The 21,498-nt window shown below is 30.8% G+C and overlaps 1 protein-coding gene across 1 annotated transcript in view; it reads right to left on the bottom strand.

Moving 5' to 3' along the window:
* Positions 1 to 21,498, bottom strand: part of Sulf1 (Extracellular sulfatase Sulf1) — a 140,572-nt gene that overhangs the window by 37,248 nt on the left and 81,826 nt on the right. The window contains exons 2-6 of the mRNA XM_075372217.1: positions 15,779 to 16,258; positions 14,159 to 14,398; positions 11,552 to 11,703; positions 4,783 to 4,952; positions 3,111 to 3,261 (exon numbers count right to left, since the gene is read on the bottom strand). Of these exons, the coding sequence (XP_075228332.1) occupies positions 3,111 to 3,261; positions 4,783 to 4,952; positions 11,552 to 11,703; positions 14,159 to 14,398; positions 15,779 to 15,986 (921 nt within the window). The 5' untranslated portion in view covers positions 15,987 to 16,258. The remainder of the gene's footprint in view (positions 1 to 3,110; positions 3,262 to 4,782; positions 4,953 to 11,551; positions 11,704 to 14,158; positions 14,399 to 15,778; positions 16,259 to 21,498) is intronic.

The following is a 21,498-nucleotide window of genomic DNA, read 5'->3' as shown; positions in this document are numbered from 1 at the left end:
TCTTTTTAACCTAATTATTTTCTCCTTTTTCAGTGGAGTATTAGTTTTTAAGAATCTTTTTAATAAAGATTTTGAAACCCCTTAATGCTGGGGTGCACCAACAATGATTCTAACTTCTTTAAGACAGTGATAACTATTGATGAGTCTTAGACATACAGATATAACCCCAAAACCAAGTGGGAGTTATCATCATCACCAAGAGTGAAAAAAGCAAAAACAAATGAGCTGCAAAGGGAAAATGAAGCTGACTGGATTGTTTTACTTCCATGAAATTGTACATTACAAATATATACCAAAAGTATCAACAAACAGTATTATTTGCATCATAATCATGATGTAGACCAGTGGGAATCACTCAAGTGTCAGTTGTATAATATTTCACATTTAAGAAATAGTCAAGAATAGAATTTCTTAACTTCACTAAGCTCTTTACTTTACCAGCCATAGCTGGGATGAACATAACACAACTGGTAGCCATTCCAAAGAGGTTTAAAAAAACATGTCTCCACCAGAAGAGGATCATTTAAGATCATTTTGTTAAATGTTTGTAGTCACAAGTGGATTATTTCAAAGGAAATTAGGACTGGAAGCTATTTTTTTTCACAACCTATGGTCAAAAGGTTTTTCAACAAACCTCATATGTTAAGTAATTCTATTCTGCTATAGCTAAAATTTTTGATTTTAGTTGTGTGTTCTGGAAATGTGTTGCTTTTTAGTGATTCACAGAATATGTTGATCATTTCAATCATTTATGGGTCTTTAATAAGGAGTTGATATTAAACTCAATATACAGGGATAACTTACCGGTATTTATGTATGATTAATTAAATATAATTTTAGTATTCTACAAACTGTTTTTTTTATTACGGACTAAACTATATAATAGCAAATGAATTAATAATAAGTATTAATCAAAAACAAAAATAGTTAAGAAAATCAAATCAAAATGCTCAGTGATGGATGATGTTGGTTCAGTAAAATTACTTTGTTCACTTTAAAACAGTTTTGGAATTGAAATTCAGTTGTTTTTAAGAAATTTTATATACTTTAACAACTAGTAGAATTCTTGAAATTGAAAAACAAACTGCTAGTGACATAAAATGTAACATGTGTGTGCCATAGATCTGCAAAACAACCTGAAGGGTGAATATGCAATTTATATTTTAAGGGATGGTTTAAAATAAAATTATAAAGGAACACAAAATTCAAAAATGACTCAACAAAAATTGATGATTTCTTTCTAAATAAGAAATTAAATTACATTTAAATATTGTTCACTTTGGATTTACTCGTAGTTTAGAAGTTTAAAAATAAACTACCAAGAAATTAATTGTGCAGCCCTGGTATAGTTTCTTCACATTAGTATGTTGCTAATTTCACTACATTTACTTCACTGCTGGATTCTGTTGAAAATTGCAAATTAAAAGACAATATTGATGTCATTATGAAAAAAAGGATAATATTTATGGCAAAATAAGGTTAAATATATTCAAAATCTACACTCTTATGTTCACAAACTGCTTACCATTGTTTGAATAAGTCTGGAAACACTTCTGAAACTCCTTTTCTGTCACTGCTTTCCATAAAAAATAATCTGTGCTGACTAGATAAGGAGAACAGGGAGGTATTCAATTACTATAACACTTTTGTGGCAAAAAATGCCTCATTTATGATAGAATGAGAGAGGGCATTGACACACAGGAATAGCCAGTTTTTGGATTTAGATATTTAATCATTTCACCAGACAAAACCCTCAGTATTTACAATAAAACTTCTCATAGAACATTTTTGTGATTCTAGTTACTTGAGGAATAAATTCTCAATGAATAATGTCTTTGATTTAAAAAAAAAAATCAACTGACTTTTGTTTGTATTTTCCAAATACACTTGTTTAAATGAGGAAACAAATGTGAACACCATTTAATGTTGAATACCATTGTGAAATCTATCATTTCGGGTTGAATGATTGATCTTGAATGATTTCACCCCGATTCACTGGAATCATATTGAAAAAACTCATCACAATTATGATTCCATTCAAAAATGTTGTCACTTTCAATTAACATCAAATCAATATGCCAACGTGTTTTTTCTTGTGGATTAAAAGTGCAATGAATGGACTGCCAAAATCATAACAAACTTTTCTCTTAACCTGATCTTCTTTCAAAAATTCTTGTCTAGATTCCTTACTAATATCACCTGTTCTATAAGCAAGATCATTGAAATTGATTTTTCTTTATGCACAATTTTCTCACCTTTTTGGCTGTCTCAGGTGTTCATATGATAAGTTGTCCAGGCTGAAAATCATCTTCTAACAATTCGCATCCTTTCTGAAAATGAGAAAATTGCTCTAACACTCATGGTCGAAATAAATATTCATCACCAAAAATGTTTTATACATCATTCAACATTTCTGTAGTACTCTTATTTAATTTTTTTAAACAAAGTTGATTACTGTTCTTTGTTTCATTTTAATTCTTTGACGGCAAATTGTGAATTACCACTATTACTTTAGCTATAACTTAAAACTGTAGCCTGTCCAAGTTTCTACTTCCACTCTTTGGAATGACGACACCAGAAGATCAAACCATTACTACTGAGCCTTGCCATGTTAGTAATAAACACACACCAAATATAACCTTAATATTTAATTGGCACACTATATAAATATTATGTTAAAATAAATTTACAGTTCAATAAACAAGTCTTTCAAATAGCTAATCGTTTAAATATTCATCATAAAACTATAATTATAACATTTTAAAATTAAAAAACATTTCTCAACTTAAATGTCATTTCTGTACCTTCTAATATGGTTAGAAAAGTAGTGCATGATATACAGTATCGTCCCAATAATTTCAGGTAATGTTAACAGGGACTATTTTGGATTGGAGTAAAACTTGGATAACCAAAATTGTGGGAGGGGAACCAACAACTATGCTAGGAAAGAGATGTTCTTTTATTCCAATCCCGGCTAGGAATTGGTGCCTTTACAATTCTTCAAAAGATAATCTGCAGAACAGTAATTAAAACAGATAAAATAATCATATTTGTATTTTTTTTTTTTAATTATAAATTACACCATAATTAATAACAATTAAATGAACTACCTTCTCAACAGCATCATCAACACTCTGCAATGTCTGCAATCGCTTGGTCATTAAAAGATCTGTGAACTGCTTATGTATAGGCTGCATACGACCAGTCACTTGCAATATCCATTGTTTATCTGGGTTTGGTGCATAATCATACGACGGCGTACTAGTAGATAATAAAAAAAGAAAAATTTGTGATTTTCCATAACTAATTACTAATCTTTTATTAACCGAAATGTATAAATTAATTTAAATAAATAATTCAGATTTTGTTGATTTGACTTATATAATATTATGACTCTATATAATATAAATAAAAATGACTGTCACTTGACAAGACAAATGATATGAACAAGTGTTATTAGTTCATTGATTATAATAAAGCAAGACAAAATGTAGAAAAAATTAAACTGAAGAAGAATAAAAAGTGTAAAAGACTGAACAAACTACTTAACTTTATTAAAACCTAACCCAAGTTATTGAAATAGTTTATTAATACCATAATTTGTTGCTCATCACTTAATGGACATTAAAGAAGTGTATGTTGTTCTATCTGGTGAAACAAAGGCAATCTAATCTTATCAACATAATGACTCATATCAGATACTGTCAACAATTAAAAACTACTCTTCTCTTCACTGTGACTTGAAAAGTTAATCACAATCTGATCCAAGTCAAACTGTACTAATAAAGTATAGTAGCCCAAGAGAAAATTATCATTTAAAAATTTTTAAAAATCAGTGATAAGAAATATTTTAATATTCAGAATAATTAAAAAAAGTGTTGACTATAAAGTGCAGGAAAGACAAAATGTTTAGTGTTAAAAAATAGGGCTTCACTTCAGTGCAACTACAGTTTATTAATTATATATTTCACAAACATCAAAATAAACTGTTATACTCTTCTCTTCACTGTGTCTTGAAAAGTTAATCACAATCTGATCCAAGTCAAACTGTACTAATAAAGTATAGTAGCCCAAGAGAAAATTATCATTTAAAAATTTAAAAAAATCAGTGATAAGAAATATTTTAATATTCAGAATAATTAAAAAAAGTGTTGACTATAAAGTGCAGGAAAGACAAAATGTTTAGTGTTAAAAAATAGGGCTTCACTTCAGTGCAACTACAGTTTATTAATTATATATTTCACAAACATCAAAATAAACTGGTATTAAAGCAATAAAGAAAACATTTCAGTAACAAAAGTTTACAATGTATGACTTTCATAATTAAAATAAATTTTTTTCAGCCAGAAAATATTAAAGTTATTAATATTTTTATTATTATAACTAACATTATCTTTGATAAAATTATTATTACTTTATCTTAAATTAGATTGTAAATATACAGTTATATTCAACTGAATATAATTTAGCGGTGTTTATTATCTTAAAATAATAATAATTTTATTTATTCAACTTATTCATGACTATGAGTTGTTTAGCAATATACTTTTGTCAAATAAATTTTAAAATGAGTGATTTTTCTACTGAGCACTACACAATTTAAGGTGGTCAGAGTGTACGTACAACTCAGACTTACCTCTAAATACATATTTTTACAACACATTAAATATAAAAAATTTCAGATCCATGTCAGAGAATAAACCAAGACCATCTGATTTATGTCAGCACACTCTATAGCAACAAGTAGTTTGTCTGTAAAATAAATAAATAATTTATACTCACTGATGTGAAGTTACGTTGAAAAACATATTAGAATATTGAGGTGCAGAATCTTCAGGACCATGTGGAGCCGGAAAACTTAACACTAATAGAACAGGTTTACGAGAAAAATACTTTTTTGACTGTCGTAAAAATGTCACTGAATCATTGGCAATAAGATCGGGATAATAATCCTGCAATATACAGAACAGAATTAAAATACAGTAAAATAGGACACCAGTTTCAAAGGTTTCAACAATTGGTTACATCACAGGTAGCATCTATAACTGTGGCAAGCTATACCATCAATAAAAAAGGTAATTTTTTTATAACAATCTTTGACTAAAAATTAAATTTTACAAGTCCCTCACTAACAATATTCATACTAATAAACTTCCAGTGATATGAATATCACCAACATATAACTGGATACCAACAGGGTAATTACAAGAATGAATTAGTTATAACTGCAAAGGATATTTTGATGTTTTAACTCTTAATATATGCAAATACAGGAAAGGAAAGGAGTTAGTTATATTATATTAAGAAAAAGATTAAAACTCAGTGGAATATTAAAACAACAAGAACATGTTCCAGCTTTTCTAAATTATTATTTTTTTTTTCCCCCTACATCCCTGGGCCGGACATCCACTCAAGTATGCACGGCCCAGGGATGTGTCCTTGTGACTCTAAGGGGGCCTCCCCACCCACTGGCTGTACGTCTGGCACGGCAGATCAGCCCCCCCCCCCCCACGGTTCCGGATCTTTTCTTATTGCTGCCCGCCTCTAATCCTCCACACGCAAGGGAAGGTCCGACTATGCCGTCCCCCCCCACACACAGAGAACCGGGTCTCGGTCTTTACTCTTTTGCCTCAAACCGCGGCGCCAGTAAGCACCGAAGCGCCCCCAGGAACTGACACCGCCGGCCGGGACTCGGTCTTTTCTTTATCCCTTTCAAGCAATCTCAGGAGTTTCCACCCCATCATCGGAATCCGCATACCTAAGCATACCCGCAGTCCCAACCCGGAGGGCCCCTCCGGGTTGGGACTGTCCTCCCTGCCCTATCCTCGCGCCTATCGTCTCTGATGCCTCTCCTCTTCCTCTTTAGATTTCAGGACGGTGCTCGCAAAATTGGAAAATCAATCCCAGTTGTTATTGGATTGCATTAGCCAGCTAACCAGGTCGTCAGGTGTCAGGTTATTATGCCTTATTTCATGTCTAAGATCTTCCCATCTATAGCAATTGAATACGGTGTGTTCCGCGTCGTCTTCTTCCTGACAGTATGGACATCTTGACGTCTGCCTTTTCCCGATTCTATTAAGGTATTTCCCGAACGACCCATGTCCTGTCATCAACTGAGTGGTGTGGAAATTTAGTCCGCCTTTCTCCCTACCCAACCACTCTTTCAGATTGGGAATAAGTCTCCTTGTCCACTCTCCTGCTTGAGCAGATGATCATGCGGTTTGCCAGTTGCTAACAACTGTGTCTTCTACCTTGGCTCTTGGCACACCTGCCACCCTCATGCTTCGGCCTTTTATCTGTAATTCAATGGGAGGCATTTCAGCTAAGACACATAACGCATCGTAAGAAATTGTTCTATATCCTGAGACAACTCTTATTAGTGCTACTCTATGCACGCTTCTAAGTTTGCATTTATTGCGTTGTACATTCATTACAGTGCCCCAGATTGGTGCCACGTATAAGATAGATGACATCATTGCCGTTGTGATCAACCTTCTGATCACCAGTTTCAGTGCACAGTGGTTATTAAATAGACCTCTTAGAGCCTTAATTGTAGGGGCAACCTTTTGACAAATCATATCTATGTGATAACCGTACTTTAGACTCTTATCTATGAATACGCCCAAGTATTTGACGTTACTGACTTCACAAATAATTTCCCCCCTTATTTCTATATTTATTCCTCGACCCTTCTCCTACCAGAGAGCAAAATGCATTTTGACTTAGCTGGGGCTACTTGGAGTTAGTTGTTATCTAACCATTCGTCTAATAGTTGTATGGCCTGATTTGCTTTAATTTCAAGACGGTCCACTTCCCTATCTTCCACCAGTACTGCAACGTCATCTGCATAGCCGACAATCATCACTCCTTCCGGATAAGGAAGCCTGAATATTCCATCATAGAAAACATTCCAGAGTATGCATCCTAGAACGGACCCCTGCGGAACGCCGCCAAACATCTGAAAATTTACCGTGCCCTCAACAGTCTTGACCTCAGTATGTCTATCGTGTAAGTACTGATTAATCTGATTTACAATGTAATCACTGATGTTCATGTTTATTAGAGCATCAATAATCGCCGGCCACGGTACAGATCCAAATGCGTTTTTTACATCCAGTAACACAAGTAATAGGGCAGAAGGTCTGGCTTTATCCAACAAGAACCTCAGTCTCAGGGTGTACTTTTCGTACAACTACTAGCTAGTAAAAAGTCAAACTAGAAGGCTTGCATCAGGAGACTTGACGTACCTTTATCCAAGATGGGAGCAGTAATTATTTATCAATTATCTTACATTAACCAGTTCAAATACAAGTTCCATCAAGTTACTTTTTATCCAGGTTTTGAAGAGCCACTAAGGAACAGGCTCTGGGAACCTCACCCCCACAAGCATCTCCACAATCATGCTGTCTGTAAAAGTATCTAACTTAATAATGACAAATTTAGCCAGTCATCCACTGGAAGATCTGGTATGTATCCAGTGGCTGAACTAGAAGTTAAATTGTGAATAAAAAATTTGTATAGCATCTTCAGCCTCTCTACACTGTACTGTGATTATTTGTGTATCATTATATCAAATTTATGTACCATCACCATGTAGGGAATATTATGTTAAGAATAGTAATTAATTACGTTAAGAATGGATTAGTTAGATAAGCAGTAAAATAACAGCAACGATAGTGTGAGTACATGCTTGAAATTCATTTTATATTTGTAGAGTGGCATGCAAAGATTAAACATACATAATACCAACTAACTCTCTCTTAAACAGTGAATATACACTACCACCTTTTTTTATTATAATTCAATTGGTAATTTATTTTAATGATCAAATATTTAATTAATGTAATATAAAAATTATATGTGATACTGAAATATGATATATGGTTACTGAAGTATAATCAAAAATAGATTATTCAAAAATTAGATACAATTTTTGACTGTTAACAGAATAATTGATAAAAGTAGATACAAATAATACAAAAGCAAAATGTAAATTAAATGAATTTGAAACATATTCACAATAAACCCTTTTTAAAAATAAATAAATAAATAAAACAAAATAACCTAATACAGATAAAGTATAACACAAGTATTTCTTACTGTATATATAATAAAATTAAAATAATAATAATAATAATAATAGCAACTCTCAAATAAATACCTTAGAAATAAATAATTTTGGGCAGTCCAAGTGAAAAATGAAAAGTTAGCTTAAACGAAACTTAGAATTTTAGAAACTTTTTAGAAACTTAGAATTTTCACTTGGAATTAAATTATATATTGTAAACAGTTCAATTATGGACCCAAAATGGAGTACTGATGAAGTAAAGATAATTAAAGGTGAATATTTGCAATGATGATTGTAATTATAAAGTGCATTAACATAAGATCAAATAACTGAAGTGCCGTAATCATACGATCATAGGCAACATGAGTCATACGTACATTCACTGAAGGCAAATGATTGCCTTTTTCAATGAATCAAATATACAGTACACTGTACCAGTCAAAATGTACATGATATTCAATCCTACAAATAACAACTTCAATCTGTTCACTGTAGGACTGACTATGTAGTAAACATATTTACTTTCAAGGAAAACAAAACAGACTGGTGCCTCTTACCTCAGTTGCTGAACACATGTGGCAGCTACATGATATTACATAATCATTCCAAGGATCATATCACCTAATTATAGATGAACAACTAAAGATTTATTACACAACAGGAGGTATAACCACACACACCATAGTTTCAATAAAGATGAAGAAAAAATTATACATCACACACACACACACACACACACACACACACACACACACACACACACACACACACACACACACACACACACACACACACACACACAATCATATAACCTCTGGCAAATTTAATTCTCTGCCAAAGTACTGTTTCTAGAAGTTGCACATCATGTTAAGAATACTGATAAGATTTAATATGTGAAGATTTAATCATTCCAACACAACTTAACATGATGAAAATTAGTGCGTGATAGTCAGGCTACCTACTAAAAGAAAAAAGAAAAAATGCTATTTTTTATAATAGGATGAATGCAAAGTTCCAACACATTTTTAGATATTCAATTTTATCTACAAGTAGATAAGACATGTTCCTTCTGCAACAACCTTGACCTTTGACCCTGCCAATAAATTACAATTAAATTATTTTTCAACATCATGTGAACCTATGTCACAGTTAACCTATGAAGTTAACCCATGAAGTCACCTGCAGTCGTCAAATAACTAATATTCAGCTAATCGTCAGCTAACTATATATTAAATACACACTAATTCGTCACTACCACCGCAATAAAAGCGAAAGATCGAAACGACCCGCATTATGGCGGGTGGTAAATTACAATAAATATACAGTACCTTATATCAGCTGCAATCCCAGCCGATGCGACCGCGTATACATTACCGACGACGATTGGGGGAATTTATGTTTGTCACGGTATTCCACCATGCGCCGTGATAAAAGCGAAAGATCGGAAAGCAGCGCTTTATGGTTGGTGATGCGACGGACATGTGGTTGCACTACGTTGTACGCGTATTTAGTGAAAGATCGGATCGGTACGTTTTACGGTTGGTGGTGCAATCAAAATAATAGGGCTGAAGGATTTAATTTCCGGATAACCAAAATCCTGTCGATCAAGAGTGTACCTGTTTAATGCATTAAACAGTTAGCGCTCGACCTACTGATACATACACCTTTTGAATCGTAAAAATCGGACGAGCGGTTGGCGAGATATTACGGCGGCACCCCATTGCACCCTTGCCCAGTTTCCGAACGACGTCCTGGTGGCACTTGAAAATATTACTATCCAACGGGTACCACTGGGAGTGGGTGGGGTGTCCGGGATGGAGGTCGAAAAAATTTTCAGAGGGTAGGACCGACCGTTTTTGAGATAATTACAATTTTTGTCCGAAAATTCGGATGTGGTTAAAAGTACTAAATTTTCCCGAAACATTGGTCGCTACAGGGCAGAATTTGGTGAAATTCAGTCTGCGGTTTGGTGAAATTATGTATTTGAAATGCGTACGAATTTTAGAGATAAACTTATCGAAACAGACTAGGATAGGGCTATGCGATTCGCAATTGTAGTTATCGCCTAGTTTGTTTGATATCAGTATATCAGGATTATTTCAGTCGTGGTAAAACAACAGTCCTCAGTGAACGGATCAACATTTCAAACGCTTTCTCGGCGATATATAAAAGATTTCGTTTTACTAGATCATAATGCCAAAACAGTTTCAACTTTCTTCATATTATAGAACGGGTCTTGTAACTGAAAAATCCTGCTTGCCGCAACGAGGCATCTTCATTAATTGCCGGATCTCGTTGTTCACCATCTATCAGCAACTTATGCGTTCTTGAAACAGAATTACGGCTTCTTTAATAAGCTTTTGGTCTTTGATTTTATTATTTTCGTTCACTAATTAGCCAAACGTGACCAGGTAATCAACCACACAACTGTTATGGTATTCTAGTTTGTAACCATTCATCAAAACCCACTGTATACAAAATACGTCGTATACATTTTCATCTAAAGACCTGGTAATGTAATTCGTTTACTATCCATAATTTTATCCACATCCATATTATTTCTAGTTTCTATTTTATTAAGTACTTTAGTTGATCTGAAATATGTAATCTTAACCCCTCTACAGATATCGCAATTAGATCCCACGGTATTCGCCACCACCATAACGCAGTGATGTGACCTAGTTCTGCGACGACATGTGTTACAAATACTCAACACCATTAACCTCTACTTGGAGACCACTGCTGTTAGTTCTGAACTAAACATATGTAGTATGGTATTAATCGATTCGTGTGCATACCGGTGTAGATCAACTTAAAATCGAAATACCTTAAATGCAAAGGAATTCGCGGCTGTTTTACGATTTGGCAGTAGGTGATTTAGGAAGAAGCTTCAGAATTTAAAACACTAATAAACAAAAATCAATAAAGTTAAATAAACTGTTGCAAACTAAGACGACGGTTAGTAAATAAAGGTAGCAGTTTAAGATTTGTTAGCTTTTGAAGTCACTACTACTAGCTTTAAATTAAACATATGCAAAACGGTATTAACGTTACTCCGACCCTTTCAAAATAAAGCGCTCCTTTACGATCTTTCGCTTTTATAGCGGCGCATGATGCAATACCGAGACAAACATAAGTTCTCCCAATTGTCGCCGGTAAATGTATACGCGGTCACATCGGCCGGGATGGCAACTGATGAAAGGTATCGTATATTCGTTGCAATTTACCACCCGCCATAAAGCAGGTCGTTTCGTTCTTTCGATTTTATTTCGATGCTAGTGACGTATATTTTATTAGTGTGGCGTCGTAGCTGACGACTACAGGTGACCTCATTGGGTTAAGGTAGTTTTGCCGTCACGTGACCTTGAAATATAATTTAATTGTAATTTATAGGCGCGGTCAGAGGTCAAGGTTGTCGCTGAAGGAACATATCCTATCTACTTCTACATAAATATAGCAGAAAGAAAGAAGATCACATCTTACCTTTTGATAATTGTCACCATGCCTTATCCGTTTCCCATTTAAATTAACTGAGTAATTATAATAGCGGGAATTCATAATAAGGCCACCCCATTCTCTCCAACCAGGTGGTATATAACTACCATTATATTTGTTCAAATATTTACCAAAGTAACCTAAAATTAAACAAATAAATTACAAGTAATTCTTGTTAAGGTCTTTTGAATAACTACAGTGTTTGTTAAAAAATATTTATGCTTAATTGCTACAAAATTTATGAAATAATACTTTTTTTAAAAAAATACTAAATTCTCTGCTGAAAAAGTTCAGAAGAAAAGTTTTTGAAAATCTTGCTACACAACCTCAGACTTGTTTATACAAATACTTATTTATTTAAGAAGGATGAGATGCGTGAAATAAGTGAAAGAATGCCAACCTTTACAATAAACTGAACTTGAAGTCAGCATGCTAACCAATACAATTAAATATCTAAAACTACTTTTTTTTAAATTTATGGCCATAACCAGTAAGACAAAATAATAATATTTTATATAATCCTAGCTAAAACGTTTGTTATAACTGAAATTTGGGCATGCACCTTCACACATCCATGAGCACAGACACATACACTAACATCATAGCAGTCTTATTAGATATTGTTTGCTTTGTTTTTTATTCATGATGATTGGCAAGGTATTGATTTCAAAACATACGCTTTTGCAACAACAACTCAAATTAAATTAAATAATACAATATTAATAGTAATTCATAACAAAAATTCTTATTATAAAATTTGGTTCAGTTTACGGTTACAAAAGTCTATATTTAAAAAATGTTATTTTAATTATTGAAAAATGATAATACATTTTATGACATGAATTTTAAATCAGAGACTGAATGTTTATAACTTAAATTTCCACATGGTGTCCTAATGAAATGAAGAACTTCTAAACAATATTAATGTTCATGATATTTTAAATATATACTTTTTTACAGCTTTAGTGATGCATTTTTATAATGTACTGATATATAAAACTAGTCAATACATAAATTGTATTCTACACTTCACAAAGGCCTTTAAAGAACTAGTATATTAAAAGTATATTTTTTATCCAGATCAATGTTTTATCTGGATAGGATCACTTATTATAACCTATCCTAGCTGAGGCATAACAGATTGTAAATGTTGTTATTCCAGTGGCCAAAAAGTGTTGATTTCTTCCAGTATTTGGTCAAAAACAAGTTGTTTCCCTGCTGGCAGTTTCTCCAAAGGAATTTTAATAACTTTATTCAAAATGTATAACAGTATTGTTTATTAATAAACAACCATAAACATAATTACATAAGTTGAACAAAATATAAGTTGAACAAACAACCATAAACAAAATATAAGTTGAAACTGTACTTTCAACTTATATTTTAAACTTTTGAGAATGAGGACATCTACTGCTGGACTTATGTCTTGAACTTGTGTCTTGAACTGTGTTTAATAGAAACAAAAAAGACACTTATCTAGTCTTGCATCCATTCTCATTATATCAGCAGGTTGTAGACAATTTCAGACTCTGCAATATGCTCATATCTGTCAACCGCAAAACAATATATTTGTTGATTGGTCTAGTGATGTGGAATGAAATTTTGTCTGAGAAATAAATGCATCACAGAAGTTGGTTTCCTGATTAACTTTGAAGTGTTATCAACACATAATAATTATCTTTGATAACTATCTTGTTTCAATTCTTGAAAGATTTGAGTAATTGTAAGCAAAAACAGAAAATTTATAACCATTTGAAATAAAAAGAAAATTTTAACTGAATTAAGATTTATCATAAAAAAAAGTTACAGCAAATTATTAATCAGGGTTATTGTCTATACAATATCAAACACTACTAACACCTAATTTTTAATTCTGAAGTTTAAAAAAATGGAATCCTTTCTGTTACCAGGTAGCATTTTAAAATTAGAACAAAAAAATTGAAAAGTGCCTGTTCAATCATACAACTTGCCAATGCAATGAGTCTCTCACTTTACACAGTATCCTACTCATCTGTGAATTCATTTTTCTCCCTTCTTCAGTCCAATTTTTTTGTAGAAAACCAGTTATATAATACAATTATAACAGTAATATATATATATATATATATATATATATATATATATATATATATATACATATATATACATATAGGTGTATATAAAATACACACTCTAATGTATAATTCACTCCTCCTCAATAAATTTATGCTTAACAGAATGTTTAGTTAAGTTTTAGAGTACTATAAACATAATTCCTGATTAAGTAATGTTCCTCAATAAAGTGTTTTGTAAATAATAAAATGGGAAATAAAAAACTGTAAAACTGTTAAAATAAATTTAAAAAAGTATTAATAAAATTAAAAAAATTGAAAATTAAAATAAAACACTTGTTCTAAATCAAAATTCTTGTTATTAAAATAAAAGAGATGAAAATTCTAAAAATAAGATATTAAAAAAATAATAATACAATAATATATCTCTCTCTGAAAATTCCAATGTTAAATATCATATTCCACATAATTCTAAAGATTCCAAATAAAAACACACTTTCAGTGATAGAAAAAGTAAAAAAACAGAAAACATAAATAATATTACCTGTTCTGTATCCTGCATTGGAAAGATAGGTAGCAAACGATCTGGTTTCATAGGTAGTCTGCCACTGTGTACTAGAACAATTATCATTGTTAGTGTACACATGATGATTATGCATATATAATCCAGTTAAGAGAGAGCTACGTGATGGACAACACATAGGTGTTGTCGTGTAAGCATGACGAAATTCTGCTCCTTCATCTCGAATAAGTCTTAATGTTCGCGGCATATAATTTAATGAACCTAAGAACAATAATTAAAAGCAATACATACATCACCAGTTTAATAAAACATTTATCAATTCTAAATACTGCACATTTTTTACGCTGACTACATCAAAAAATCAAACATTTAGTTTGTATCAAACAGTTTTAGAACTTTAGTCAAAGGTAAAGTACATTTATTTTTGTAGCAAGCACATTAACACAAGTTGGGAAAACTAATTATTTAATATAATGTTAATAACTATTATTTAACCAATTTATATCAAGAATATTTTTGAAAACATTAATATCAAGACAACTTCATACTTTTCAGATTTTATTTAACCTACAAATGATAAATCCTCTTGATTTGCATACCTTTAAAAAAATATCTTTTAAATATTGTTCATTTATAAATAAATGACAAAATACAGGATAAGAAATCTTTTACAAATAATCTGTGTAAAAAATCAGGTAGCAGTTATAACAGTAGAAAATGAAGAAAGGCAAAATCTACTTTAGAAAGAAGTGTGGCAAGGATGTAGTCTGTCCTTATTGCTTTTTAACTTGCAAATAGAAAAAACAATACAAGAATTGATAGAAAATTTTAACAATGGAATAACTATCCAAGAAGGAAAAATTTATTGTAATATGTATATGTATTTATTGTAATATGTTTTAATAAAAACATATTAAGATTTGCAGATGTCATGGTTCTTTTGACAGAAATCAAAAATAAGTTAGAAAATAATACTCAACAGAAGGGATTAACTGCTTGAAGATCAATTTATTTAAAAAATAAATAAGACTAAAACTTAAAAATTAGATTAATGAGGAATTTAAATGATAAACAGGGAATACAATAAGCCACAAGCAGAATGTTATTATTTAGCTAGTTAAATAACAAAATGTCGATCTCCATGGCACAATGGTAGTATCTCTGTCCTTCATGTGGAGGTTCCAGAGTCAAGTCCTGGGCCAAAAGTTAAAATAAATAAAGTAAACAACTGAAGATTTAGAATTCAACAAATATTATACAATTAAAAGATTAGCGCAGAAAAGAAAAGAATGGTGAAACTATGAATGAACAGTCAAATATTTAAAGACGCTAGGAAAAATAACCTATTGGTTAATTTGAAAGTGTCGTAGATGATTAATTTTTGCTGGCAATAATGTTTTGTTTTCTTATCTTCATTACATTATGAAAAAAAAAATATCTCACTGAATCACTGCTTTGTTTTGTTAAGAGCTGCTTTGGAAATATATGTAGCATCACAAAAAATTACAAAATATTCTTAATTGCATTTTATATTTGTTACATTTATTTCAAATTCTTGTTGAATCTACATTTAATCAAAACCTGCACTGGGTCAGCCAAATACAGACAAGAAAAGAAAATCAATAGATTTTTTTTAATTACCTAATTCAACATCTTGATCATCAGTAAGTATAAGGATAATATTAGGTTTCCTTTCTTTATATGTTGGTAGCACAGGAATGTAATGTTTACGAGCTTTACCGCTTCGTTGTTGAGCAAACATATCCTCATCAACACCTCGTAGTGTGGACACGTTATTTATTAAGAAGTGTAAAGCGACGATAATAAGCCATCTCAGCTTCAACAACATTCTAGCACTGAGGGCCACCTTGAATTTCCTCACTGTTGACACCGACCACCGCCACCTCTATCGTTGCTCTTCAGTCCACACCGAAGCCGATTCTTATGACAGTCACTGACACTAACCTTCTACCACTTTGATAGAAATGACTTTTTAAAAAGACAGATGTTGGTAACGGTTCAATTATGATCCAGCTTTGTCTAAGCACATGATGAAACATATCATGGAGTCACCGTCCCACATACCGACTCCACAATACCCACATTTCAACTCTTGATCGTCTGTAACAAAAAAGCAAAAATTAAGATAATTACTTAAGAGAAACATACAGCATAAGAAACTTAATAGAATTCTAACTGAAGCCTTACATTTACACATCATAAATAATTTTACCAAACGTAACTTTTAAATATTTAGAGATGATAGGATAACTAATCATTCATGAAAACTATTATCACTGACGATCATCTCATGGCGGAGTGGTAGCATTTCTGCTTTCATTCAGAGGTTCTGGGTTTGAGTTCAAGATTAGTTGGCATTTTTTCACAAGCTACAAAAAAAAAACCATTCCATTATCATCCACTGGCAGTACAGAAAAGTTAATTGTTTAGGGTTTTATCTCCTTCAAATCAATTATAGATATTCAACAAATCTATTCATTGTTCCAAGAAAACAGATGAATATCCAGTTTTAAATAAAATATTAAAATATAGCTAAAAAATAAAAAAAGGGAACAAATTTTGCATAAGTTCTTAAAAAGTAAAAGATAATGCTATTGAATTTTTTTTTACTTCAACATTTTGAATTAAGCACTGAGTTAAACTGTTCATTTTTTTGAGCAATGGAATATCTAAAATTTGTTACTTTGGAACAATGAACAATTGTATAGAATGTCTTTAATTGAGTTAAAGGAGAGAAATCCCAACAGCAATTAACTTATCTACATTTAGTTTTATTCTGGTTGGCACTCTGAAACAGCTGGATGGATAACAAAATGAACTTTTTTGTGGTGTATGAAAAAATGCCATGGTTAACTGAAACTCAAACCTACAACCTCAATGAAAGGCAGAGAAACTGCCTCTCCACAAAGGAGATAGGCCCTAAGATTTTAAAGCAAAAATCCTTTCATCTTTAATAAATATCCTTATTGTATGAATAAAATATATCTAATGAACATAATCAGTTGTATTCTAATATGTTTGATTGAATAGCAATGCACTCTAATGCTTACATCAATAATTATATATAAAAACAAAAAGTGGATTTAAAATCAATGAAAACTGTCACTAACATGATATTGTTTTCAATGGGTAGTGACTTTTGCCCCATGTGATGATATATAATGAAAAAATAGACAAATCAAATTCAAAAACTTCTCCCCTTTTATTTACCAGTGAAAAAACTAAAAATAAATATTCATCTTATTAATAATATAATAAATAATTACTTGTACTTGTCATCATCAAACAAAAAGTATTAAAAAGTGTTGTATGCTACAATGTTTCACTAAAGTTGGAAGAAGTATGCTTAGTGATATTCCAAGAGCTCACTCAAAGTGCATTCAATCTTCTATTTCAGAATAGCTTTTTATGGAAAATAAATTAAAAAATAGACATTTTTCTTTTGGTTTTATTTATTAGTTTGTAGTATCTGTTACTAAATAGCATATCTCAATACACTTTATATCTTTTACATATCTTAATTTTTTTATATATTTTTGATGTACAGTAGTATTTTTTTAATTTTATATAAAAAGTTACATTTTTAAATAACATTTTTTTCTTTAAATAATTATTAGTCAATAAAGCTTTCTGTAATTTTATGCAAATAATTTATTTACTTGTAAAAATTGAGCAGTTATTATTTCATCCAGCAAAAATCAAAGTAAATACAAATAAAAATCAATCCTGTAGCAACCAATGAGCAAGAAGAACCTCATAGCAACTAGTAAATTATAAACAGTTTTAAGTAAGGAACCATAAAATTAAGTTTAATTAACCAAAAACATACTATTATCAATATATTCTATATGAAATTTTATATTCCTATTATACGTAATTAATGCAGTAAGACAAAATATGCAGCATTGGAAGGCCATGTGAACCCAGTTAGGAACTCCTTGTAACTATGGCCATAAAAATTGATTATATTACTACCTCAAAATAATAAAAATAACTTTGAAAAATACTAAGTTAATATTGCTGAAAACATAAAGTGACCCAGTTGAAAACAATTACAATTTTTTTCATATGGCCTGTTACTTACGCAAGGTGGGATCGAATGGCAGTTAAAGTTGTCAGTAAACCTTCTAACCTGGTATGAGGTGTTATTCTTAAAAATGACTTGTAACTCGTGTCAGATCATCCATAATCATTACAGTGATTGCTGATTGATATGTTACGGATATACTATTATCATTAACCTGTGGTATCGTATTGTTTGACAAAGACTTCTTTTAATATTTTCTATCCCACCTTGCTTAACTCAGCCAAATCTTTTAAAGCAAGTTTATGAATCTCATTCATTCTACCCTACATTATTTTATGGCAACCTATAGGCTAACAAATTAAAAAGTATATTAGAGACCCATTAAGAGAAATATACTGATGATAAAAAGGATAGGGAAAGAAATAGAAAATTTAGAAGATAAAGTAGCAAAACCCACTGGGTTGGTCTAGTATTGAACTCGTCATTGCAAATGATCAAATTTCGAATTCAAGAGTTCTAAGATTCAAATCCTAGTAAAGGTTTTATACAGATACAGATTTGAATGCTAGATCATGGACACCGGTGTTCTTTGGTGGTTCGGTTTCAATTAATCACACATCTCAGGAATGGTCAACCTGAGTCTGTACAAGACTACATTTCATTTACATTCATACATGTCATCTTCATTCATCTTCTGAAGTAATACCTTACAGTGGTTCTGGAGGAACAGAAAAGAAGGTAAAATAGCAACTGAAACTACTGCATGTACTTAATCCTAATTAAATATCAGGAATACTAGAGTAAAAATACTGCGTAAAGTATTGGTGTTGAGTCGGACATGTAGGTTGATTACAAAACATATGGTCCAGAGTATCAATGGAATGGACTTCATATGTTTAAAGAAGAAACAAGGATAGTCAGAAAACAAGGAATGTTTAACGGCAAAAAAATTAAACTATAAAAAAGTATGTGAAGATAATTAAAATACCAGTGATAACGTATAATAAGCATTGGTTTACTAGTCATGCAAAATTCTAAAAATTTAACATTAATATGAATAAACTATACTGTTCGAGCTGTATATTAATAAGTAAAAAACAAAAACGCACAAAAGAAATAGTAAAAAAAAAAACACCTGTCTGACTACTTTTTTTAATTTATAAGTTTAACAAACAAAAAAAGAGTTCATTAATTAAAAATAACCATTATTACATATGCACAGATAATTTAAAATGAAAATGTGATTAAATATTTCTCTGTCAGGACAGGCGATGTAAATTAAATTTACCATGAAAATTACTTTCCACCGCCTTGTCTTCTGAGCAGCTGTCGAGAATATACCAGTTACAAAGGGCACATTACAACGTGGTCGTTAACAGCACTTTCATCTTTGCAGCAGTTATTTTAAAAGAATAGCATTTCAGAAGGGAGTAAATCAGGAGTAAAGTTTAAATAGCAATTACCAAAAGATATTTCACTTTTTCATCAGTTTTTTGATATAAAATTTGAAGATCAAAACTGTGAAGGTAAATAAAATTTAAAAAAATAACTGAAATAAAACAAGACTAACATTGATTTTTAACCAAGAGCAACACAACTGCCATAGTTTTTTTTTTATCTCAAATTGATTTCAAGTTACTATAAGAGAAGAAATTATTAATATAAATAACACTTTATGAATTTCCATTTGATATATTTTACATCAAAATTAAAAAATAATGATAAAATAAATAAATGGTGGTCCAATTTATTATCGTAACGACCAACAAAAATCCTTCTATTAGGGTAAAATATTAAAAACAGTTGTCTGTTTTAGACAAAAAATGTTTAACCAGATTCTCATTTCTATCATTAAACAATCATTTCATTCGACACAGAAATTAGACAAGCAAGTATAAATGTAAAATAGTTTTTTTTTTATAAAATAATAATGAATTCATAATAGAAAAAGTAAAGATTACAAAATTATGAAATATTTATTAAAAAAAAAAAAGTTTACACCACAGTTGTAATACTCTCCTGGCACTGGTTATTTAGTCTTATAATAGTGAAAAATAATGATAGATGAAAAAGTTACCTAAGATTTGTTTTTGGAGTAGGGAGTAATTTATGATAAGTTTTTTAATAACATTATCATTATATGTAATAAACCAAAAAAAATCAAGAAATCTGTATTTTTTCAGCTCCTCCTCCAAAATCACTTTCCAAGAGATTTTTTTTCTATTTCTACCTTTACTGTGATTCTTTTTGGTTGGAGAGGGGTGAATTATGATGAAATTATTGTAATATTATTATTAAAAGTGCATTATTTAAAATTTTACTAATATTAAAAGTTTAAATAAACCAAATAAAACTTTGAAAAATTCAAAAAATGTATATTTTTAAACTTTGTCCTCCAAAAGATTTTTTGGGTCACTTGCACTACTACTACTACTACTATACCAAGAAAGACATAAAAAAAAAATAACACAAAATATGCAACAAATAAAATGATAGTTTTTTCGATTTTGGGATAGTCTTTTTTTTTAAATGGAAAGATATGTATGTACGCATGTACTGATCTTAATATAAAGTGGGGTTATAGTTAAAAAATTTTGAGTAAATTGTTTCCAAAAAACTATTTATCCCCCTGGAGATACTGACCCCAAAATATTTCATTAATTTGCCCCTTATACAAGAGTCTGTACAAAATTTCATCAAAGTTGGCTTATTCAATTAAAAGTTATTAACTTCAAACATGCCAACACACGTACATACGTACGTACGAACATTACCACCCCCGTATTTTTGTTTTTTTTGTTTTTGGGGTTCCTGGGTCATGAAAAATCGAGAAAAGAAAAAACCCATAACCCATGTAATTTTTTCATAATATTTTTACTTTACCATTTTATCATTAGTACTTAAACTTCCACTCAGACTGCCCAACATGTCCTTGTTCCATTCTCCTTGTATAAAAGTGTATAATGAAATAAAAGTTTATTTCAAGAAGGAAAAAGAACGTTCAACAGAAGTAGAATATTTTTTAAACAAAATTTCAGTAAGATTAGTTTTTAATGTTTTTATAATAGAAAAACTTCCATAAAAAAAATAGAATAATTTTTTTAATTTTAGAAGGTTATTATATTAAACAACGGTTTACATCATTATTTAACAACAAAGTTCCTTTATTATTACTAATAAAATAAGTTTTTCATCTAAATCATTCCCGTTTATAAGGGCATTTTTAAAACTTTATTTTGTAATAAATTTATTTTACGACTAGATTCTGATCAATACTGAGCTGCGACAAATTGTTTTGCTGTTGTTATTTTAT

The sequence above is a fragment of the Lycorma delicatula genome, chromosome 7 (assembly GCF_047948215.1).
Source record: "Lycorma delicatula isolate Av1 chromosome 7, ASM4794821v1, whole genome shotgun sequence".
NCBI classification, from domain to species: domain Eukaryota; kingdom Metazoa; phylum Arthropoda; class Insecta; order Hemiptera; family Fulgoridae; genus Lycorma; species Lycorma delicatula.
The sequence above is the reverse complement of the archived record's forward strand: the minus strand, read 5'-3'. Positions and strand labels throughout refer to the sequence as shown.